This window comes from Nicotiana attenuata, unplaced genomic scaffold (assembly GCF_001879085.1).
Source record: "Nicotiana attenuata strain UT unplaced genomic scaffold, NIATTr2, whole genome shotgun sequence".
NCBI classification, from domain to species: Eukaryota; Viridiplantae; Streptophyta; class Magnoliopsida; order Solanales; family Solanaceae; genus Nicotiana; species Nicotiana attenuata.
In genome coordinates this window covers 216,454-238,185 of record NW_017671074.1, presented here as the reverse complement: position 1 = coordinate 238,185, position 21,732 = coordinate 216,454, and the positions used below count along the sequence as shown (strand labels likewise).

General features: G+C 35.2%; 2 protein-coding genes across 2 annotated transcripts in view; one reads left to right on the top strand and one right to left on the bottom strand.

The window, feature by feature from the left end:
* LOC109205695 (mannan endo-1,4-beta-mannosidase 1-like) overlaps positions 1-1,092 on the top strand; it is a 2,766-nt gene extending 1,674 nt beyond the window's left edge. Inside the window, exons 2-4 of the mRNA XM_019368436.1 lie at positions 7-129; positions 239-441; positions 525-1,092. Of these exons, the coding sequence (XP_019223981.1) occupies positions 7-129; positions 239-441; positions 525-891 (693 nt within the window). The 3' untranslated portion in view covers positions 892-1,092. The remainder of the gene's footprint in view (positions 1-6; positions 130-238; positions 442-524) is intronic.
* Positions 1,093-1,611: 519 nt separating this feature from the next.
* On the bottom strand, positions 1,612-8,161 carry LOC109205708 (4-diphosphocytidyl-2-C-methyl-D-erythritol kinase, chloroplastic/chromoplastic). The gene is made up of 11 exons (XM_019368453.1): positions 7,773-8,161; positions 7,310-7,405; positions 7,136-7,204; positions 6,843-6,947; positions 6,696-6,752; positions 6,399-6,599; positions 4,089-4,181; positions 3,901-4,000; positions 3,517-3,616; positions 2,687-2,772; positions 1,612-2,392 (listed from the first exon to the last, which is right to left on the bottom strand). Exons 1-11 carry the CDS (start codon positions 7,986-7,988, stop codon positions 2,286-2,288), a joined length of 1,230 nt encoding a protein of 409 aa, XP_019223998.1. The 5' UTR covers positions 7,989-8,161; the 3' UTR covers positions 1,612-2,285.
* Between the last annotated feature and the right edge of the window lie 13,571 nt (positions 8,162-21,732).

Here is a 21,732-nt window from a genome sequence, read left to right as displayed (position 1 = left end):
CTACAGAAAGTTGTTACAAGGTTCAATACCATTACTAGAGTTTCTTACAGAGATGATCCAACAATCATGGCATGGGAACTCATTAATGAGCCACGTGACCAAGCTGACTATTCTGGAAAAACTGTTAATGTGAGTCTTAAGAAATAAATTCTTATTTCATTTCCAAATTAGTTATTTAGAAATATCAATGACTGACTTTTTGCTGTAAAATTTTGATTTTTTACTGATATTACTCTAGGTTTGGGTTCAAGAAATGGCAAGTTTTGTAAAGTCACTAGACAACAAACACTTGTTGGAGGTAGGAATGGAGGGATTTTATGGCGATTCGATTCCTGAAAGGAAGCAAGTTAATCCTGGTTATCAAGTTGGAACAGATTTCATCAGTAATCATCTTATCAATGAGATTGATTTTGCCACTATCCACGCTTACACTGACCAGTGGTATATTAACATCTTTTCTGCGCTAAAAAAATCAGATATTCTCGTTACACCATCAATGAATAAAATTATTTTTACATTTACAGGGTATCCGGACAGAGCGATGATGCACAATTGGCATGGATGGAAAGGTGGGTTACAAGCCATTGGCAAGATGCAAGAAATATACTAAAGAAACCTCTAGTTCTAGCTGAATTTGGAAAGTCTAGTAGAGGTCAAGGATACAATCTTGGTTCAAGAGACACATTTATGAGTAGTGTATATAGAAATGTCTATAATTTGGCAAAAGAAGGAGGAATTATGGGAGGAAGTTTAGTATGGCAACTCATGGCACAAGGGATGGAGAATTATGATGATGGTTATTGTATAGTTTTGGGACAAAATCCTTCAACTACAGGAATAATTTCAGGTCAATCGAAGGCCATGACGACTTTGGCTCATCTAGTTTATTGACTGAAGATATATGGAGATTATTATTGTGGAGAATATGAAAGAAATTAAGTTCCAAAATAGGTTCTTCAATTGGATTGTTCTTTTAATTATACAATAATCAATTTATATGATAGGATTTAAGTGATCTTAAGTCCATGATTTTTAGTAATTATTCCAGCTCGATATATCACATTATCAAACATGTGAAGCTGAATGTAATTGCATAAATTGTTTCCGAATTAAAAAAAAAAAAAAGGAATGTTAATTTTTTGTCATCTAAAGGACAGTGTCTTTACATCTTGTTTGGATTTTGTCACCTATTGTATTGTATTGTATCGTATTGTTGCTTTAAATACAATGTTTGTATTGACTGTTACTTAAATTTTATTATATCGTATCGTTAAATTTATTGTTACATAATGATGAAAAGTGCCTCTTTATGGAACGATGAATTTGGTGTGGTAGCATCATTACCTTGCTTTTTTCTCTCATCTTGCGCTTCCTTATTAAGTATTAAATAATCATATTTTATCCTTTACCCTACTCTTTTAATAATAATTCTACTTTGTATCCTATTTTTTCTTAATAATACTGCAAGTTTATTCTTCATATTGTTGGTGTGTAACATCATGAAACGACGGCAACCAATACAATCTATCCAAATATTATATTTATCAAACAATGGAGTATATAATTAAAGCAAATGCCTATATTACATTAGCAGCAGTGAAGGATGTAGCATATAGTCAATTGGTTCAACTTATCCAATATTTTCTTTACTCAGTATAGATACATATGTCAAAAATTACTAAAAAAAAATTAAAAATTGAACCTATATTTTCAAAAAAGTAGTGAGTTCATGGAAACCTAAAGATTAAACATTGAGTTCGTTGTAATAATACACCCATCTTCATTCCCTGGTTTCACAGTGGAAAGGACTAATTTTCCTTTCTCTAACTTGAGAATATCTCATGTAGTCTGTGAAGATGAAAACTTCACTCAATTGATTGCAATCATGCATCAATGAATCCGAAATCTTTTCTCCTTACAAAAAAATGGCAGCCCGATGCACTAAGCTCCCGCTATGCGCGGGGTCCGGGGAAGGGCCGGACCACAAGGGTCTATCGTACGCAGCCTTACCCTGCATTTCTGCAAGAGGCTGCTTCCACGGCTCGAACCCGTGACCTCCTGGTCACATGGCAGCAACTTTTCTCCTTACAATAATAGATTAATTAGTCCGTTTGTGCTTGAATTCATTGTAGTGTATGTCTTTCTCTTGGTTCAAATAGATTTCGGAAATTAGACTTGGGTATTATTCCGCTGCTACCTTGTCGTGCATATTGTTTGTGCCTTATTTTTTCCAACATATACAACTACATACTAATCCTAATTACTTCAATCTATAGGCCCTGAGCCTAAGAATTATCAAAAGATCCGGAGAACTCGGCTTGATCACCATAATTGCTAGCTGAAACTGGTTCCTCATACCACTGGTTGGCTGCCCGAGTGATGAAACTAGCTTCTGCAATTCATAACGACGTATATCTCAAAAGAGAGCAGATGTTCAATTATGCAGCAAACAATGGATTCATATCGCGGGCTATAAAGTTCTGATAGAACACATCATTTCCAAATGTCTACTAGAGTAAATATTCATTAACAATCCGAAAGCAAGAATCTTTTATTGCTTCTTCACAATCAAATATTGTGGTCGTGCCAAGAACGATAAGATCTTTGTAGAGAGTTGGAATAACATAATGCAGACTAACTAGATGCAGATTGAATTATCACGTAGAAGTGACTGTTCGTCGTTTACCTGACAAGAAGACATCCTTGTATTCTTCATCGTCGTAAACAAATTGTGGAGGATCCGGAGAGCCAACCCCTACTATTGTGCTTCCACTGCATTTCAGTTTTGGAATTAGTAACAGTTTCAGGTTTTGAGATCAGTAACAGACTCAAATTAAGACCAAAGTGCACGAATAAGATGTCATTTAAGTATCTATCCTCCCAGAGACAGCAAATGAGATATAATTACATTTTTGGGCCGCCGTAAAAAATTAATATCCGAAAGTTTGCATATTAAGTATAAATATACATATAATATACATATTATATACATAATCAGTGTATATGTTCCGTATATTTTGGCTAGCGCCCGTAATCGGCCGCGGCCAAAATGAAAAAAGCCCTAAAATATTCTCATCAGCCATGAGTCTTGCAGGAACATGTGAGAAAGCTACCTCATATAATTCCATTGTCCAATTTGGCCTTAGGCATTTCATACCTTCCTCCCAAGTGGTTGGTAACGAAAGGATTAAATCGGTCCCCTAAGAGGGCTGTGTGCAACTTACACAATTAAATTTAGACATAAGGCATTTGTAATCAAGTTAAAAGAAGATCACTTCATATAATACATTAATTGAAAAAGTTTTTATATATTTTGCCTCTTCTAATGTGAGATCTAACTCCAAACAGTGGCATAACACTCTTAATTTCGGTTTCTCCTATTGTCCAACATGCCTAATTCATAAGGACACACCCATCTGCTTGAAAACCCTTAAGCACAAGCCAAAAGGATGAGAACTAACACAAATATAGAAAAGAGATAGTACGAATATGAACCAGATTAAGGCAAAAGACTACCTTCCAGACATGAAGACGGCATCATACTGTCCCCTGCCAGCAGCAATCACTCGCTGTTTTAACCTTTTAAGAGATGGAAGAACTTCAAAAGCAGGAGGTTCTGCATGAAATATTATCAATGTCAAATGAGTATAATTCTTATCCCAAAAGAATTTACAGAGTGCAAGATCCACTCTGCTGGTTTCTGAATGGATGCATATTTAAATACTACATTCGACCAATAATAATTCCCACGTCATACATACAGACTCAATGACCTTAGATTAAAAATAATTGATTTTTTTCAAAAAGATAAGCATGTGTGTGTGTGTATATGTATTATATGCATATGTCGATAAGGTGAAGTCTGAACAAATGTTAAGGTGTCTAATTGTCATCCCATACCTAGATCATTGACACACACATCTTGAGATATTCCACTAGTTTTGATCTTCTCCAGCAAGCTCAAGGGATCAACATTACTAGTCTGATCCAATTGAAAACGCTGCGAAACCAAATCTTCTTTTAGATTTTGATAACCAAAATCATATTATTTCATCCTAAACTTGTTCACTAACTTCATTTTGTATCACCTTGTAAACTTCAGCAGTAGAGCATTCTTGCTGAGGCTTTATGAGAACCATTGGAATGTCAAATGGTATGGGCGATGGAATATCTTGAACAACCTGAACAAAAATAAGGCACATTTTCCATAATTGTAATATATGAGACAAGTAATAGTTTTCTATCAATTTACAGAACATTTCAACTGCATTGACCACTACTGTTGCTCGCATGCACCTTTTCCTTGTTTTTCCATATAACAAACATGTAACTACAGAAGGCCATGACAAGATAGCTGAAGACAAAAACTTAGTTCCAAAAGAGTTTGAGAATTCTTTTATCACCATCACTTTGCGAGATTTCAGTTTTCCATCCAATTTGAATTTGTGGGTTCTATGTGGAACCTCAGGCCATCACACAACTTGTTAACGCCAATTATGTAATAACAGCTCCTTTTTTGCATGCCAGTTTTTTAATTCTGAGAAGCACAAAGTCATTTAACACACTTGTCCGAATAAACTACACTTACCCTCTCACGTATCACATAATGAACATGCTTACTAATTCAAAATTATATTTCTTGTGTGAAAGGACGGATTTGTAAAGAAATTCCAAGAGCCAAATAAGCGATCTGTCTAAGGTTTTAGTTGCATTGTATCAACTCCCTGAATTACATTCCATCTTGAAATCAGGAGAAATTACACTTCTCATCTGAAAGGAAGGAGTTGGAAAAAGGTTCTAAATTTGATATCTTACGTATCACATCAAAGTAACAGGCCTTTTTTGTGGACGCAACCCAAGCTGCTAGCCACTTCTCATAATATTTCTTTGTCGACGTTAATGAGTTTGAAGTTTTGCTGAAGAACGTAAAGCATAACAACTAGTCCTAGTTTAAATCTTGCTAACCTTACAGGGTAATCAGAGTCAAATGACCTCATTTACCCCTTTCTCTAGCATCGCCATAGTTGAACAACAGCTCTCTGGCCAAACAGTTTTCTTTTTCTCTTAAGTTCTTTCTAGGATGTGGTTACAGCTTTCCACCCAACCTTTTCAAAGACTGATTAGAGGCACTACTGACCCAAAGAGATGCAAGGACAAGTATATTGCGTGGAATCTCCAAAATGATGTCGCACCCGTGTCGGATCCTCCAAAAATACACTACTTTTGGATGATACAACACGCACCCGGCAACATTCGGAGAGTCCGGGCAACATAGAAACCATAATCTCACACACAATTGGAAGGAATATAACATTTAGAAGTAAGTACAATGGCAAAAGCATACCTCGCCCCTACCCGTACAGTAAGCTGCGCCATGGGAGAAAAAGAAAGAAATATCAGAACCGATCTCACCAGACCACTCTTGGAGCTCCTTTTCAGTGGCAAGACAACCGCTGAATTGATTTGCTGCCCACAGAGCTGTTGCAGCTTTACTGCTCCTTTTGAGTGTATTGGTCTATGTGGAATCTCATGCCATTAATGGTCAAATTTCCAACCTATTAAGTGAGTATTGCCGGAAACAGCCTCTTTATACCTCCGGGGTAGGGGTAAGGTCTGCGTACACTCTACCCTCCCCAGACCCCACCAGTGGGATTCTACTAAGTTGTAGTTGTTGTTGTTGTAAGTGAGTATTGCACTACTCGTTAACAGTAATTATGTGACATCAGCTCCTTTTTACATCACAGCTTAAATTTTACTTTTCTCTTTTTTTTCCCCGAAAACCATAAGGTCATTCGACCCTACTTGTCTCAAATCTCAATAAGCTACACTTGTACCTCTCAATACAACATAATAAACATGCCTACTAATTCGAAATTATACTTCGCGGTGAAAGGATGGAGTCGGCCAAAGGGTCCAAGATCTCTTGCTAATTGCAAAATAAGGGATCTGCCTAAGGTTTCTATGCAATACATCAAATCCCTGAATTACGGTTCCATCTGGAGATCAGTAGAAAAGGAAGGAGTGCAACAAGGTGCTAATCTGATATTAATACAGTTAACTCAAATCACAAGTAACAGGCCTTTTGTGGATGCAACCCAAGTTGCTAATCACTTCTCAAAAGATTTCTTTGTCAGCGTAATTGAATTTAAAGTTTTGCTAAAGGATATAAAGCATAACAACTAGTCCTAGTTCATATCATGCTGACCTTAAAGTCAAATGACCTCATTTACCCCTTTCTCTAGCATCGCCATAGTTGAACAACAGCTCTCCGCCCAAACAGTTTTCTTTTTTTCTTAAATTCTTTTTGGGATGTGGTTACAGCTTTCCACCCAATTAAAAACTCACTAGAATTAGAAGGAATATGACATTTGGAAGTAAGTAGAATGGCAAAAGCATACCTCACCCCTACCCGTACAGTAAGCTGCTCCATGGGAGAAAAAGAAAGAAATATCAGAACCGATCTCACCAGACCATTCTTGGAGATCTTTTTCAGTGGCAGGACAACCACTGAATTGATTTGCTGCCCACAGAGCTGTTGCAGCATTACTACTCCCACCACCAAGACCAGCCCCAGTAGGCACCTTCTTATCAAGATGAATCTGGCCATTGAAATAAGTCATAAAGTTAAATCAGTTGCAATATATCCAAAAGCTATTCACAAACTGATGGATTTGTTAGAAACTTAAATACTTTACCCAAAAGTATTTATCTGTTCCAGTTTTTTTCCTATACAGATTGAGGGCCTTTATAATCTGCAAAGGAAGCGGCAAAATCATGAATCTACCAATCATACAATTGTAATTGATGACTACAAGGATAACCATATTAGCTTCTTGCTTTACCAAATTTCTCTCGTCGAGGGGAACTCCAGCAACATTAGTAGATAAACGATCCTTTGATTTCGATGGTGACAACGAGAACTTTATTTTATCTCCTAGACTGATTACCTGAAGGAACAAAGGGATTTCGTAAGCTATATATACCTAATACTTTATTAGTAAATACCGTAGTAACAGGAACTTGAAATATAGTAATATGGCATAATCCCAATTGAATTCTTTCAGGTTTTTACCATATTCTGAGTTCTCTCGAGACAAAAATCTGAAGCAGAAAACAGGAAGTGAAGAAAACTTACATGAAACAGAGATGCCAAATCATGATATCCGTCGTCCCTCTTGCCCGTTATTCTCAAGAAAACATTTATCTGCAACACAAAAAGACCGCAAATTTGCCAAGAGAAAATAAAGAATAAGGGTAAAATCCACAAAAGAGTTTTGATACTCAAAGAATTTAACTTGATATACATTACCTTGCAAGGTGAAAAAAGAGTAAGTCTTGAAAGCCCAGCCTCTCTATCCACTTCATCAGCTAACTTATTAAACTTCTCTTCAGGATTATATGTTATCTAAGCAGCCATACAACAAAATTCAAGCAAAGTTCAAAACTTTTTACACTATTACAACTCCAAAAAGAAAGAAAAAACAAGAAAATCAAATACAAGCTACAAAAGCCAAATGTTTTATACAATTACAGCTCCATTCTACAAAAAATAAACTCAAATCCAAACTATGCACAAAATTTTTATGTTATCTAAGCACCCCAACAACAAAATTCACACAAAGCTCAAAACTTTTTACACAATTACAGCTCAAAAAAGAAAAAGAAAAAGAAAAACAAAACCCATAAAAAGCAAAATTTTATACAATTACAGCTCCATTCTAACAAAAAAATAAACTCAAATACAAACTTATGCACAACAAAAATAGGGTTACCTCTACTTGTTTTCTCGTAGTTCTTGAATCTGAAGCCTTCACTATAACAAAATTGCTTCTTCCAAATTGATAATTCTTGTGAAAATAAGATGACCCATTTGGCCTTTTTGACCAAGATTGAGAAAAATAACTCTTTTTAAAGGAACCAACCTGTGGTTTTTTGACATTACAACAAGTGTAAAGCTGGTAACTACTTAGAAAATTACAAGAAGCCATGTTTTATAGAGTGAGTTTCAATTTGCTATTTTCTACAGAATTTTAAGTAATTTAAAAGCAAAAATTGGAGAAGATGATTCAATTAGTCAAAACTCAAAACCCCATTTCAAGAAAATGTGTTTCTTGTAAAAAACAATTAAAAAGTTTCAATCTTTTTTCAGTGTACAAAAGTTAGTACTATACTATTTTTTGCTAACTGCACGTTTCAAAGATGATTTTTTTATGGTTCTTGTCGTTATTCAATCTCTGTACTTAAGAATCTTTTTCTTTTTCTTTTTCTTTTTTGTACTTAAGAATTTGAAATAAGGAAAGAAGGATTTATGCTCTTTTTGTTAGGATAAATGGAGATTTTAGAGAAAATGAAGTTGAAAGTAAAAGTCAACTGTTTAGTCAATTCATCAGTCAACACATCTCAAATTTCAGTGTAAATTTGAAGGTTGGTTTTTAATAACATCTAGTACATATTTACAAACAATAAAGCTTAGTGGCGTTTGGACATAAGAATTGTAAAATTCCGAAAAAAGTGGAAAAAAAATTTCAACTTAAAATGATATTTAAAAATTAGAGTTGCACTTAGATATTAATATAATTTTTCTGAGTGAAAATTTTGAAAAACAGCTTTCTGGAGTTTTTCAAATTTTCAAAAAATTCCAAAATCCATCTTCAAGTAAAAATTGAAAATTTTATGGCCAAACATTAATTTCGGAGAAAAAGTGAAAAAAAAAATTCATGGCCAAACGGGCTCTTAGTGGGCGTTTGGACATGAGAATTGTAAAATTTCAAAAAAAAAAAAGGAAAAAAAAGTTCAAGTGAAAATGATATTTGAAAATTAGAGTTGTGTTTGGACATGAATATAATTTTGGGTTGTTTTTGAAGTTTAGTAAGTGATCTGAGTGAATTTTGAAAAACAGCTATTTGGAGTTTTTCAAATTTTCGAAAAATTCCAAAATGCATCTTCAAGTGAAAATTGAAAATTTTATGAACAAACGCTGATTTCTGAAAAAAGTAAAAAAAATTTGGAAAAATTTTCGTATATCAAAACGAGCTCTTAATATTGTACAATTGAAAATAAGAAGAATTAAAATTGAAAAAAACTTGTTTGACCCTCCAAATGTCGTGTGATTTGAAAAAAAAAATGCTACTTATTCAAATTTCATAAAATACACCAAATTATGTTAATATATCATGATCAAATAATTAATTAAGAAAATAATATATATTGATTAACTATGTTAAGAGATAAATTATATTTAAAAAGGCACAGACCATGCACTTATTATGCACATAAAAACACTCTTAAGCATATTGTTAAAACTGTTTTTAAAAATTAGAAAATGATATACTATATTATACTCTAGGAAAGTTATGTGAGACCAATTTTATTCATATTAATATGTATTTTCTAACAAATTCAAGAAGTAACATGATCCTCCTATTAAATACTGAAAAAATTCACAATATCAGTTTTTTAATAAATATTTATGATAGGTAAAGTGAAAGACATTTCATTAAAGTAACTAGTCATTAGAGTCAACTATATGTATGGTATGATATTATGTTTAAAAAAAAATGAAGTGTTCACCTAACATTAGGCAGCTCCAATATGATCTTCCTTCGTTGTTTGTATAAATATAATTCTTTCACTTAATTTTGGTTAAGTGACATGTAGTCACTTTAATTTTTATTATTTGACTTGACATAAATATTAGGTGCGAGTAAGTATTTTTGTGACTCACACTTTTTTTTTGGTTCAAATTTTACGTATAACACGTTCTCCTATAGTCAATTTTATTTTCTTTATAATATTTCTCCTATTTATAACTTTATTTTATGTGACAGCAAGTTATTAAAGCAAGAGCTACGGAATCCAGCGTGGTCATCTCAAAATAAAAACAGGTTCAGACGTCCCAACATGAGGTGTTCCAAAAGGAACTTAAGAGAAAAGAATAGGACTGGAAAAAAAGGTCCGCTCTTATAGAAGAGCTACAGAGGCGGATGCAAATTCAGTCCGAGCTAAGTTCATAGGCATTACATAAAATTATAGTAAAATAGAGCACTGACCTAAACTAGACCTCTTCTAAGGCAGACAGAAGGCCCGACATATATTTAGGAAAGAAAATACAGTGGCACATCTTTTGGCAAAAAAACGGGGAGAAATTCAAAAATAGCCAGATTTACAAGTGGTCATTCGAAAATAGCCACAGTTTCAAAAGTAATCGTAATTTAGCCACTTTTCATGTAAAGATAAATTGAACGAAAATGTTGTTCAAAATTCGGAAAATACTCCAGCATAATATACTGGAGTTCCAGCATAAGTATACTGAAACTCCAGCATATTATAATGGAGTTCCAGCATAAGTATACTAGAACTCCAGCATATTATAATGGAGTTCCAATATAAGTATACTGGAACTCAAGTATAATATATTGGAGTTCCAGTATAATATACCGGTCCAGTATAATATGTTGGAAGTTCATACACAGGTGCTCCAATCTCCAGTATATTATGCTGGAACTTTCCACGTGTTGGAGTTCCAGCATAATATGCTGGAAGTTCATACATAGGTGCACCGATCTCCAGTATATTATGCTGGACCAGTCCCTGTTGCAGCAAAATAGTGGCTATTTTTCTATGACTTTGCAAACGCTGGCTATTTTTGAATGACCAGTCTGAAAACTGGCTAGCCCGTGCTATTTATTAGAAGATGTTTGTAACAATTGGCCGAGCTTTGAAAACCTATGTGCTCAAAAACACATTATTATGTTGGATTAGGGGTGGGCATCGGTCGGTTCGGTTCAGTTATGAATATTATCGGTTTAGCATATCGGTTATCGGTTTACAAATTTGATAAACCGATAAGATATCTGTTATCGGGTATCAGTTAATCGGTTATCGATCATTATCGGTTCGGTTATCGGTTACCCAATAAGAAAACTCAATCTAGAGTAAAGCAAAAAAGAGAAGACAATTCACTGGAGTTAAGCAAAAAAGAGAAGAATTCACATATAGTATACTACCCATTTCTGCGTTCTGTCGAGTGGCCACAACTGGAATGTGTTGCGTTTTTCTTTAAAGGGTATGAATGGGAAATGGAAGAGGCACCTTTTGGATTGCACCTCTTCTTCTCACCCTTCCTTTGTCTATAAATTTAGAGGCTTGGCCTCATTTTTAAAAAATGGAAAAATCTGAAAATTTCTCCCCTCTTTTCTATTTGCATTATTTTCAAATAAACATAAGTGTCAAGTGTGATTTGCTCCGTCTGTTGAGTTCGCTGAAATTCTGTAATTTCGATTGCCAGTATTGCAGAATAGTTATTCCGTTCTATCCTGGGAGGAATTAATCCAAAACCTTGGGCAACAGTGAGTGGATTAAATTCCTTAAGGACACACAAGCAACTTGTGGGCTCGGAATTATTTTACGACTTGTTTATTGAACTAACGTTTGTTTACTTTTCTGATTTTGAACACAGTAATACCAACAATCTTAAGGAATTTAATGTAATCTGATGAAGTAAACTGTGTGTTCCTAAGGAAATTGAAACCGGCGATTGCAGGAGATGGAACACGAAAGTAAAAGATTATTGAATCTACTTTGTGTGTACTCATTGTGATATGGCAATGTCTTTCTCGGTGAAACAAAGCAATCTTGTGGACTGCTGCATGTATGTTTGCCGCTCGTTATGCCTAGGCCTCAATTCAAGTTTGCTTACTGTTATAACAAGCAAGTCAATCCTAAAATGAAAATTGAACGGGTGGAATTATGTTAGAAAAATCAAAGGCCTTAAATTAGTTCAGGCATGGAGATAGTAACACATATTCCCTTGATTTATTGGAAAATTACGTCATCAGCAAAATGATGCCGTTGTATTAGAAAATTACAACAACTTGGCAAGGAATTTTCTATCACGCCTTTCCTTGCAGAGAAGGGTCTGCTTTGATGAGAAAACAGTATTTCTTTCTTGTTCTCAACTAGTAATTACTTTCTCCATAAACAAAAGGGCTTGGAAACTCTTCTCAATTAAAGGAGTGACACATGAACAACAAGTGTTTCGTATCCAATTGAGTACGGAACCATTGGGTGAGAATAGATATAGAAGCCTTTATTGCAGAAGGAGCAACAATGACTAAAATGGAAACGTAATATGGTGTCCTAAATATCAAATAATTTTACAAGGAAAATGCCAACTTCATGATTAATGATTCGAGAAGAAAGTGGCAACAAATGAAAACCGATTTCTGTTCTTCTTACTCTGGCTTATAATCTGTTTATTATTTCCTACTCTAGTGATTTATGATCGAGTTGCTACAAATATTAGAGTAGATGTTTATTATGTGATAATTTCATATATATATAGAATTGTATGCATGAGTAGAAATAACATGCGTTTACTGTTAAGTTTGTTATTTCTTTGACCAAATGGAAGCTATTAGTAGTTGATATACAATTTGGTGGCATACATGGTATCTTCAAGGTTGTAAGACATGAGTAAGGCTTACAGTAATACTTGAAAATATACTTGAGATTATACAATATATAAAGATAGACATATATATGTTTGATTAGAGAAAGAGTTCAAACTGGTTAAAGTGTTATAATGGTTTAGTTGGAAAACCATTTGGAAAGAGAATTAAGATTCTCGTAATTTTCTACACACGTTATGGAGAATAAAATCTTCGTGATTTTCTACTCCTGCTCCGAGATCAAAATCTGCGTGATTTTGCACTCGTTCGTTGAGATTAAAGTCTTCGTGACTTTCTACTCATTTGTCGAAAATTAAAGTCTAAGTAACTTTATACTCGTTTTGGAGATTAAAATCTTAGTGATTTTCTACTCTAATTTATTATTCGGTTTGAAGATTAAAAACTTCATCGTCTATTAAATTTGATTGTGTCACAAATTACAAGGTTTGAAGATTAAAAACTTCACCATTTATTAGATCTAATTGTATCAGATGTTACTCGATTTGAAGATTAAAAACTTCACCGTTTATTAGATCTAGTTGTATCAGATGTTACTCGGTTTGAAGATTAAAAACTTCTCCGATTATTAATTCTGAATGTGTCAGATTGGTTTGAAGATTAAAAACTTCACCATTTATTAAATCTGGCTCTATCATGACACAGACAACAGTTCTTGTAGTTGGCTCTACAAAGTAAAAGGGGCGGTGAATGTGAATCTCCTTTTGAAAAAATATGTTTGGAATATGGTATTATTCATCAAACGACAGGTCGTTAGTCACCGCAATTTAATGAATTGCAGAAAGAAAGAATATGACGTTAAAGGAGATGATGAATGCCTTGTTAATAAGTTTTGGTTTACCCCAGAACTTGTGGGGGGAAAGTTATTCTCTCAAATAACCGTATACTCAGTCGAGTTCCCCATAGCAAGACGCAATCCATTCCATATGAAAAATGGAATGGAAGAAAACCCAACTTGAAATATTTCCAAGTGTGGGGGGACTTAGCTAAAGTGCAAGTTCCTAAACCCAAAAAAAGGTAAAGATCGGACCGGAAATTATTGATTGCGGTTTTATAGGATATGCAACAAATAGTAAGGCATATCGTTTTCTGATTCATAAATCAGAAAATCTCGATATTCATATTAATACGGTAATCATATCAGATAATGCTGAATTCTTTGAGAATATTTATCCGTATAAAAAAAATGTGAGTCGTCTAGTGAAATATCTAAGCGATCTCGGGAAGAAGAAAAGGAAAGTACACCTAATGAGGTGAATCCAAGACGTAGTAAACATCAAAGGAGAACTACTTTCTTTGGACTAGATTTTCTGACATTCTTGTTGGAAAGTGAGCCTCAAACATTTAAAGAAGCAATGTCTTGCTCGAAACCACAATGTTAGAAAGAGGTAGTCAATAGTGAGATAGAACCCATATTAAGTAATCATACTTGGGAATTGGTTGATCTTCCTCCAGGAAATAAACCTTTGGGTTCTAAGTGGATTTTCAGAAGAAAAATAAAAGTTGATGGTACTATTGACAATATAAGGCAAGATTGATTGCCAAAGAGAAGGTCTTGATTACTTTACACATACTCACCCGTAACGAGAATTACATCTATTCGGATGGTAATAGCGTTAGCCACCGTGTATGGCCTTCAAATCCATCAGGTGGATGTACAGACGTCTTTCTTAAATGGAGATTTAGAGGAAGAAATCTATATGGAACAACCTGAAGGGTTTGTAGTTCCCGGAAAAGAAAAGAAGGTGTATCGACTTGTTAAGTCACTTTACTGACTAAAACAAGCACCAAAAACAATGACATGTGAAATTTGACTAGAAAATATTGTCAAATGATTTCAAATTAGTGTATTTACACTAAGAATACTCTAAATTATGTAGTCATTGTTTGTTTATATATGGATTATATATTGATAGTAAAGGCACATGAAACATGTGAAATGTGGGTGCATTTAACTTATGCATAACAAAAGCTAATGTTAAGACGTGATGTATATATTATCTTGAAGAATTAGATGATATAATTCTTCGAACCCCACGAATCCTTAGGGATATTGATATGGTAGTCGGTGAATTCATTACTTGTTCAGTCTTAGTGATGACCCGTGATGAAACTACAAATTCTAAAGTTGTTTACGTGCCTTTCCAGAAATGATTTGTTCTTTCTTGAGCATTTATGATGTTTAGCTCTTTTATGAAAGGGTGTTACCTGGAAGACTGTGACTTTTCATGAAAAGTGTGTATGTATGTCTTGTATAAATATGATCGTTCATAAACGAACGTATTAATACGTTGGTCTATAATAAGGTGAACCAACTGATGAACATGACCAAAATCCATTGAAAGTTGGATTTGTTTCATAAATGAAGGTGGTATAATTTGCATATCATATAGACGTATGAATAAATAGCGTACAAATACTTGAAAATAACGGAGTGATTGATAAATGTGTTATATATTAAAAGGTTGTGGTCACAACTGATGCCAATTATTCCAGCTGTTGTTATAATATACTATTACTACATTAAGTATAGTCAATAATATGATATGCAATCGCAAGTCGAAACGTATTAGTCTACAATATAAGGAAGTTTGCATTGAACGTTCATGACAATGAAACGAGTTTTGAAGTATTTGAAATATACTCCAAATTATTCTTTGCACTACAATAAGTATCCTGCGATAATAGAGGGGTATAGTAATGAAAATTAGATCATCGGTTCAACCGATTCTAAATAGTCGGTGGATGAGCGATGTCTTGGAAATCGTCCAAACAAATGTGCATTGACCGCTCTATAGTGGAGGCTGAGTTTATAGCCTTAGACAAGGCCGGTGAAGAAGCTGAATGGCTCCAGAATTTCTTGAAAGATATTCTATTTTTGCCCAAACCTTTGGCACCTATATACATTGTGATATTCAAGCGGCAATAGGCAGGGCAAGGAGCGTTATGTATAACGGAAAATCTCGTCACATTCGACGGAGACACAATACCGTTAGACAACTACTCTCTAGTGGTGTTATCATGATTGACTACGTAACGTCAAGAGATAACGTATCGGATCCACTTACAAAAGGCCTATCTAGAGAGGTAGTTGAAAGATCATCGAAGGGAATGGGTTTAAGGCCTAGGACAAGTCATCATGGCGGTAACTCTACCTAGCAGACTGGAGATCCCAAGAGCTAGGTTCAAAGAGATCAAACAAAGCTATGAATGACGGTTCAACATTGTCAAATAACTCAACCCATTCTCGTGATGAAGATAATGTTCAGAAATCAAGGTAAAGCATTAAGGCTTTTTGATAAGTAAATTAAGCTTAAAGCTTTTTAATGATTTGCTAAGTCTGGCAGGATATGACCAGATAATGTGTCTATAGGATTACAAGTTTAGAAATCACCTATGTGAGTGTTAAGTGTAAGCCGCTTTAAGGGGAATAAAAGTAAAGACCCGTTCTCTAAGCACTCATGAAACCAAGCGGTGTTCATGGCTGAAACGAACACAACCGTGAGAACCAAAAACGGTTAAGGATTGATTGTGTGACTTATGGTTGTCTAGGTATACACCAAAGCTCGACGGTTCAAAGATATCAAATCTACCGATTGACCGAGTATATCCGACATAAGTTCACTACGGAAAGTTCAAAGGGAAACCTACTTATCCAGATGCGATTAATCCTTACTTGCGAATCACACAATATTTTCATGCATGTTTTTCACATATGTCCATTCCCCATTCATGTGGGGGATTGTTATGTTTTTATTAAGGGGTGTGAATGGGAAATGGAAGAGGCACCTTTTAGATTGCACCTCTCTATATCACCCTTCCTTTGTCTATAAATTTAGAGGCTTGGCCTCATTTTTTAGACATGAAATCAGACATGGAAAATCTGAAATCTTCTCCCCTCTTTCCTACATTGTTGCATTATTTTCTAAATAAACATAAGTGTCAAGTGTGATTTGCTCCGTTTGTTGAGTTCGCTGAAGTTCTGTGATTTGAAGTGCCGCTATCACAGAATAGTTATTCCGTTCTATCCTGGGAGGAATTACTCCGTATACCTTGGGCAACAGTGAGGAGATTAAATTCCTTAAGGACACACTGTGCATTCAGTAGGCTCGAAATTATTTTACGTTTTGTTTATTGAACTAAAGTTTGTTTACTTCTCTGATTTTCTGATTTTGAACACAGTAATATCAACAGAAACTCATGAAACGATGAAAATGTCTATCATCATTTAATCAGTAGACAACACTAAGGGAAAATTTCGGCAATATAGACAATTTATCAAAAGTAACATTCTTGTTTCTCTTTATTAAGTTATAAAAACACTATTTGCATTAGTTATTTCGCTGTCGGTTTCAATGGGTTGATTAAAACTTGTAGGTGTTGGGTCCAAAATTTTATCACCTCTTTATGACATTCGGCATTTTAACTATTTTTTAGCTAAAAGATGTCAACCATCACATGGCTCCTTTTTGCATTGGAAAAAGAAAGCATGAAAAACGGAAGAGGCCATCAAATGGACCTAACACATTTTTCCCTTTTGCATGTGTAGTGTTTATTTACGGCTATTTTTGCAAACTTTCTGGATTTTATGAGAAAAGGATAAATAGCTATGATATTTTATGAAATTAATGGTGCCTAATCCCTCTTTCCAATTGAAGAAAGTTCTAATTCAATGATTTCTTTTGTACAAAACTTATGATTCACCAAATTCAAAAAAGGACTTTAATTATAAAAAGTAACATTTTTTGGGGCACATCAACCATCAATAATTTAATACTAACACAAACTTACACAAAGTTAAAGCAAAAGTTAATCTTATTCGACCTAGCTACTTGCCTGGACGGAACCAATGGGTGATGAAGAAGAACATAGGCTTAGGTTGCTGACCTTCCTTGCACTTCGGAGTGACGAAGCATACGTCACAATTTGTGACAAGCAAGGGCGGAGCTTGGTGGCCGGGAGGGGGTTCGAAACTCCCTCTGTCCGAAAATTTTACTAAGTATATAAGGTCTTTTTTTTTCATGTGCATACATTAAATGTTGAATTCCCTTAATTTCTTCACATATTTACTTATTAAATTTTTTGGATTCCTTTGGTAAAAATTCTGTTGCCGCCACTGGTGACAAGAGGCATGTGTTTGCATGGTCCATAGTCCCTACCAATATATTGTTATCCCAAAATATTTATCTTAGCCATCTCTATTCCCTAATAAATTAACCTACCCTAACTGTTCTCCAACCACTAGATAACATGATCAACTCATGCCTAAACTGTAATTGTCAATGCAGTTGTATTGGGCCTACAAAGTTCAATCTTTTCTAATGTTATTTCACAAAACATTTTAATGCTTTGCAACTTGTAAAGTGCTAAATGTAAGTTCCTTTATTTACTCCCGTCTACTACAAACTTTTTTACAAAAAAAACAGAGAACTGATTTAATCTAATAAGTTGAGAATTCGGTTTGGGCTTAGCCTCACTCCCATTTTCATTTTTGGGCCTCAAGGATTTAACGTTTTGTCTGGGTCAGGTCCAACAGGACTAGTTTTAGCCCAACAGTTACTGTATATGGGCCGACTGACGGATCAAATGGATATGGACCTTGAAGCTATCTTGGCTTTCACTGTAAAACTTCACATGTGCCCACGCCATTAAAACATGAAGAATTGACCTAAATAGCAGCCTTAAAACATTAAGTTTAAGTTCCCTGCATTCATGATAAAAATTAGGTCCATTACAAAATAAATATATGCTATTATAATAAGTATCAGTCGATAACCTGATAAAAATGATAACGAACCTATCATAATAGGTTTAAACCATGTGAAAAGTTTGCGCTACTTAGCGTATACAACTTAAATCCTAATATATATACACGAGAGAGCACTTGTTTTTTTTTTATTTCCTTCTACTGATTTATTTCATCGGAAAGCTACTAGTTTTTTTATTTCTTCTTTGACTTGTTCTATTGACTTTCAAAATGATTATCGACCACCAGGAAAACTGTTGAGTGTGCGAACAAAGTCCTACATTGGTAGCTGAAAAGATTGAGAGTCTACATATAAGGTGTAGTGATCTCTCAATGGTGTGAGGCCTTTCAAGGAAAACCATGCGGGCTTGGCCCAAAGCGGACAATATCACACCATGTTGAGAATGTATTTGGGCTAGTTTAGCCCAACAATTGGTATCAGAGTAAGGTTCGGGTTTCTACATATAATCTAGGGTTAAGATGTCTTCATCATCTTCAACAAAGTACGAAGTAGAGAAATTTGACGGGGGTTCTAGTTTCAGTCTATGAAAGATTAGGATGAAATCGTCCCTGGTGTTACAAGGGTTATGGAAGGAGACAGAGAAGGCAGACCTGAAGGAGAGGGCTTTGAGTGCGATCTTCATGAGCGTTACAGATAGTGTTCTTGGGGAAATTGCTGAAGAAACTTCTGCAGCAACGGCATGGAAGAAGCTGGAAGATCTATATTCTAAGAAATCGCTAACAAACCGCCTCTACCTGGAAAAAAAGGTTATACAATCTCTGTATGAATGAAGGTACACATGTTAAAACTCACATTGATGAGTTTAATTCAATTATAATGGACCTGAAGAATGTGGATATCAAAATTAAGAGTGAGGATCAGGCCTTGATTGTGTTATGTTCTTTACCACCGTCTTATGATACTTTTGCCAAAACGCTGCTATATGGGAAAGACAATATTTCACTAGAAGATGTTAGTAATGCACTAAAATCTAAAGAGTTGAAAAAGAGCTTTCCAGACAGTATAATTGAGGGTGAGGGTCTTGTGATTAGAGGAAGAACACAACAAAAGGACTTTAACAGGAAAAAGTCAAGCGCCAGATCAAAGTCTAGAGCAAGGAAGCAACATTGTTATGAGGGCGGGGAGCAAGGTCACTGCAAGAGAGATTGTCCTAAGCTGAAGGAGAAAAGAGGGAAGTAGAAAATAGATAATTCGGTAAATATTGTTGACACTGGCAATAATTCTGATGATAGTGACTATGTAGGGGAAGNTTGTTATAGCTACCACAGCGTTTTTTTTCCTTACTTGTGGATTCTTCTTGAAGAGAACTCAGATTCCTTTGGTTTGGAGATGGCTGCATTATATTTCAGCAATCAAATATCCATTTGAAGCATTGCTAATTAATGAATTTAAAGGCACAAAACATTGTTACAATGGTGATATTGCAGATCTTTCACCTGGTCCTTTAGGTGATGTGAAGATTAGTCCATTGCATAATACTGCAATTTCTAGAGGTGATTTGCCACAAAATTTAAGTGTTCAAATCATAAATCTCACATTCCTATGCTGATACTGATTTTACCTGGTTTGTTTTGTTGTTTGGGCCATGAAAACTAGACCAGACGTTGGGCCCAATTATTTAATAAGCAGTCCAAGTTTGGACCAGTGCATCTGCGGATTGGGCCTGGGTAGCCTGGGCTCAGATTCTGATTTCCATTTCCTCACGATTGGGCCCCAAACATGAAACTAAGTGCTGGAAGCCTTGATCAAATTGATAATTCTAAAACAAAAACAAAATAATTTTGAGCCTTCCAAATTAATTTGCGAATTTAAATTAAGAGGTTTCCCTTTTGTTTAAGTTCGGACTTGAATTTGAGGCCCAAGTTGTGTAACGTTAATTAATTAAGGCCCTTTTAGAGACAATACTTAATAGAAAACCATAGTTCCTTTAGGTTGGCCTTAAAATAAAATGAGGTGCGCCGCGCCAAATAAAATTCATAAACTGCGTGGCCTTCTTTAAATTACTTCATTAAAAATATTTTAGAACTCGGGACGTACCATTTAGCGAATTTTCATGGCCTCCCGCAAAGTTAATAACACGTTAGTCACTTTAGGCGCGCTCTAATAATTTTACCTTCCTAAACTCGGGTGTGCATTTCATGTGACCCAAATCCAAATCCCAAAACGTTGAATAAAATGTGTCGAGGATCCGGGTGCATTTCATGTGACGTGATCCGAAAATATATTTTAAACGACGTTCAAGTTCTTAAAAATTAATTAAAAGCGTTAAATAATTTTAAAATTGCATTATAGGATGACATGTATAAAAAATCAGATTTTTAGCCAATTATAATAGTTTAAGCGACCGTGCTAAAACCACGGGATCCGGGGGTGCCTAACACCTTCCCTCGGGTCAACAGAATTCCTTATTCAGAATTTCTGGTTCGCAGACTCCATTCGGGAAGTCGAAATTTCCTCGATTTGGGATTCAAGATAAACTGGTGACTTGGGACACCAAAAGCCAAACCTATCCCAAGTGGCGACTCTGAATGCATAAATAATCCCATTTCGAATAATGTTACTTTAAATGGAAAAATTCCCTTATACATTTATCCTTCGGGGTAGGTGTGTAAAAAAGGAGGTGTGACAGCTCTGGCGACTCTGCTGGGGAAACGAACCGAGACTTTCGGTTCAGGGTTCAAGAATTCGAGCTTAGATAAATTGTTATATTTGGCTTTATCTGATTTTCCTACATGTTTCATGCTAAATGTGCTAAATGCTTTACCGCTTTGATATTTGGTGAACTGTATATAAACTGTTACGACACCCTTCTTTTCTCATCTCCGGGGATGTGCTCGCTGGTCGAGACTCCCTATTCTGTTAGTGTCATACCTTAAAGTAAGAAAGAGGCCAGACAAGTTACTAAGCCGGATGGCCTTTTGGTTCCCGGTACGTAGCCCCCTCCTCGACTCAAGTTGTCCGCTTGGGTACACAGTCTAGAACATATACCCAGGTTTTGAACCTAGTATAACAAAGCCTCATGCCGGATCCCTAGTAGGAACGTTTGTTTGCATCACGTGCATTTGACTTAGGGGACTCAACACAGGGGTTGGGTCCGTCTAGGATAGGTGACCTGAAATGAAAAGACCATCCCGATGCATCTTACGTGCTACTTGTGCATTTATTTGCTCAGCTTTGCATGTTGAACGGCTTGTATAAAAGGAAATTGAGAAAAATAGTAGTGTTAGGACTAAGTGAGGGTAACCACCTGCTTTGAAAAACCAATGCCCAAATAGTACCGAAATCCTGTCGGATTTTTGAAAAGAAAAAAGCAAAAAAACGAAATAGAAAAAAAGAGATGTTGTAACAAAATATTTTGACCGAACTACGCGGGTCTGATTCTCACCGGATGTGAGATACGTAGGCAAACCTCATCGGTTCCGACCCCGAATTTTAAAAAAATCCAAAAAAAATATTTTCCTTTAGTTCCTTCTTTAGAAATCATTCCTTAGAAAATT

Bases quoted from the DNA above. Each gene is read 5' to 3' on its own strand.
- LOC109205708 (XM_019368453.1), bottom strand. From the start codon at position 7,988: ATGGCTTCTTGTAATTTTCTAAGTAGTTACCAGCTTTACACTTGTTGT. The intron at 6,948-7,135 runs GTAAGTTTTCTT...TTGTTCCTTCAG, and splicing joins ATTTGGCATCTCTGTTTCAT to GTAATCAGTCTAGGAGATAA. The intron at 2,773-3,516 runs GTAGTCTTTTGC...ACTGAAATGCAG, and splicing joins GCCGTCTTCATGTCTGGAAG to TGGAAGCACAATAGTAGGGG.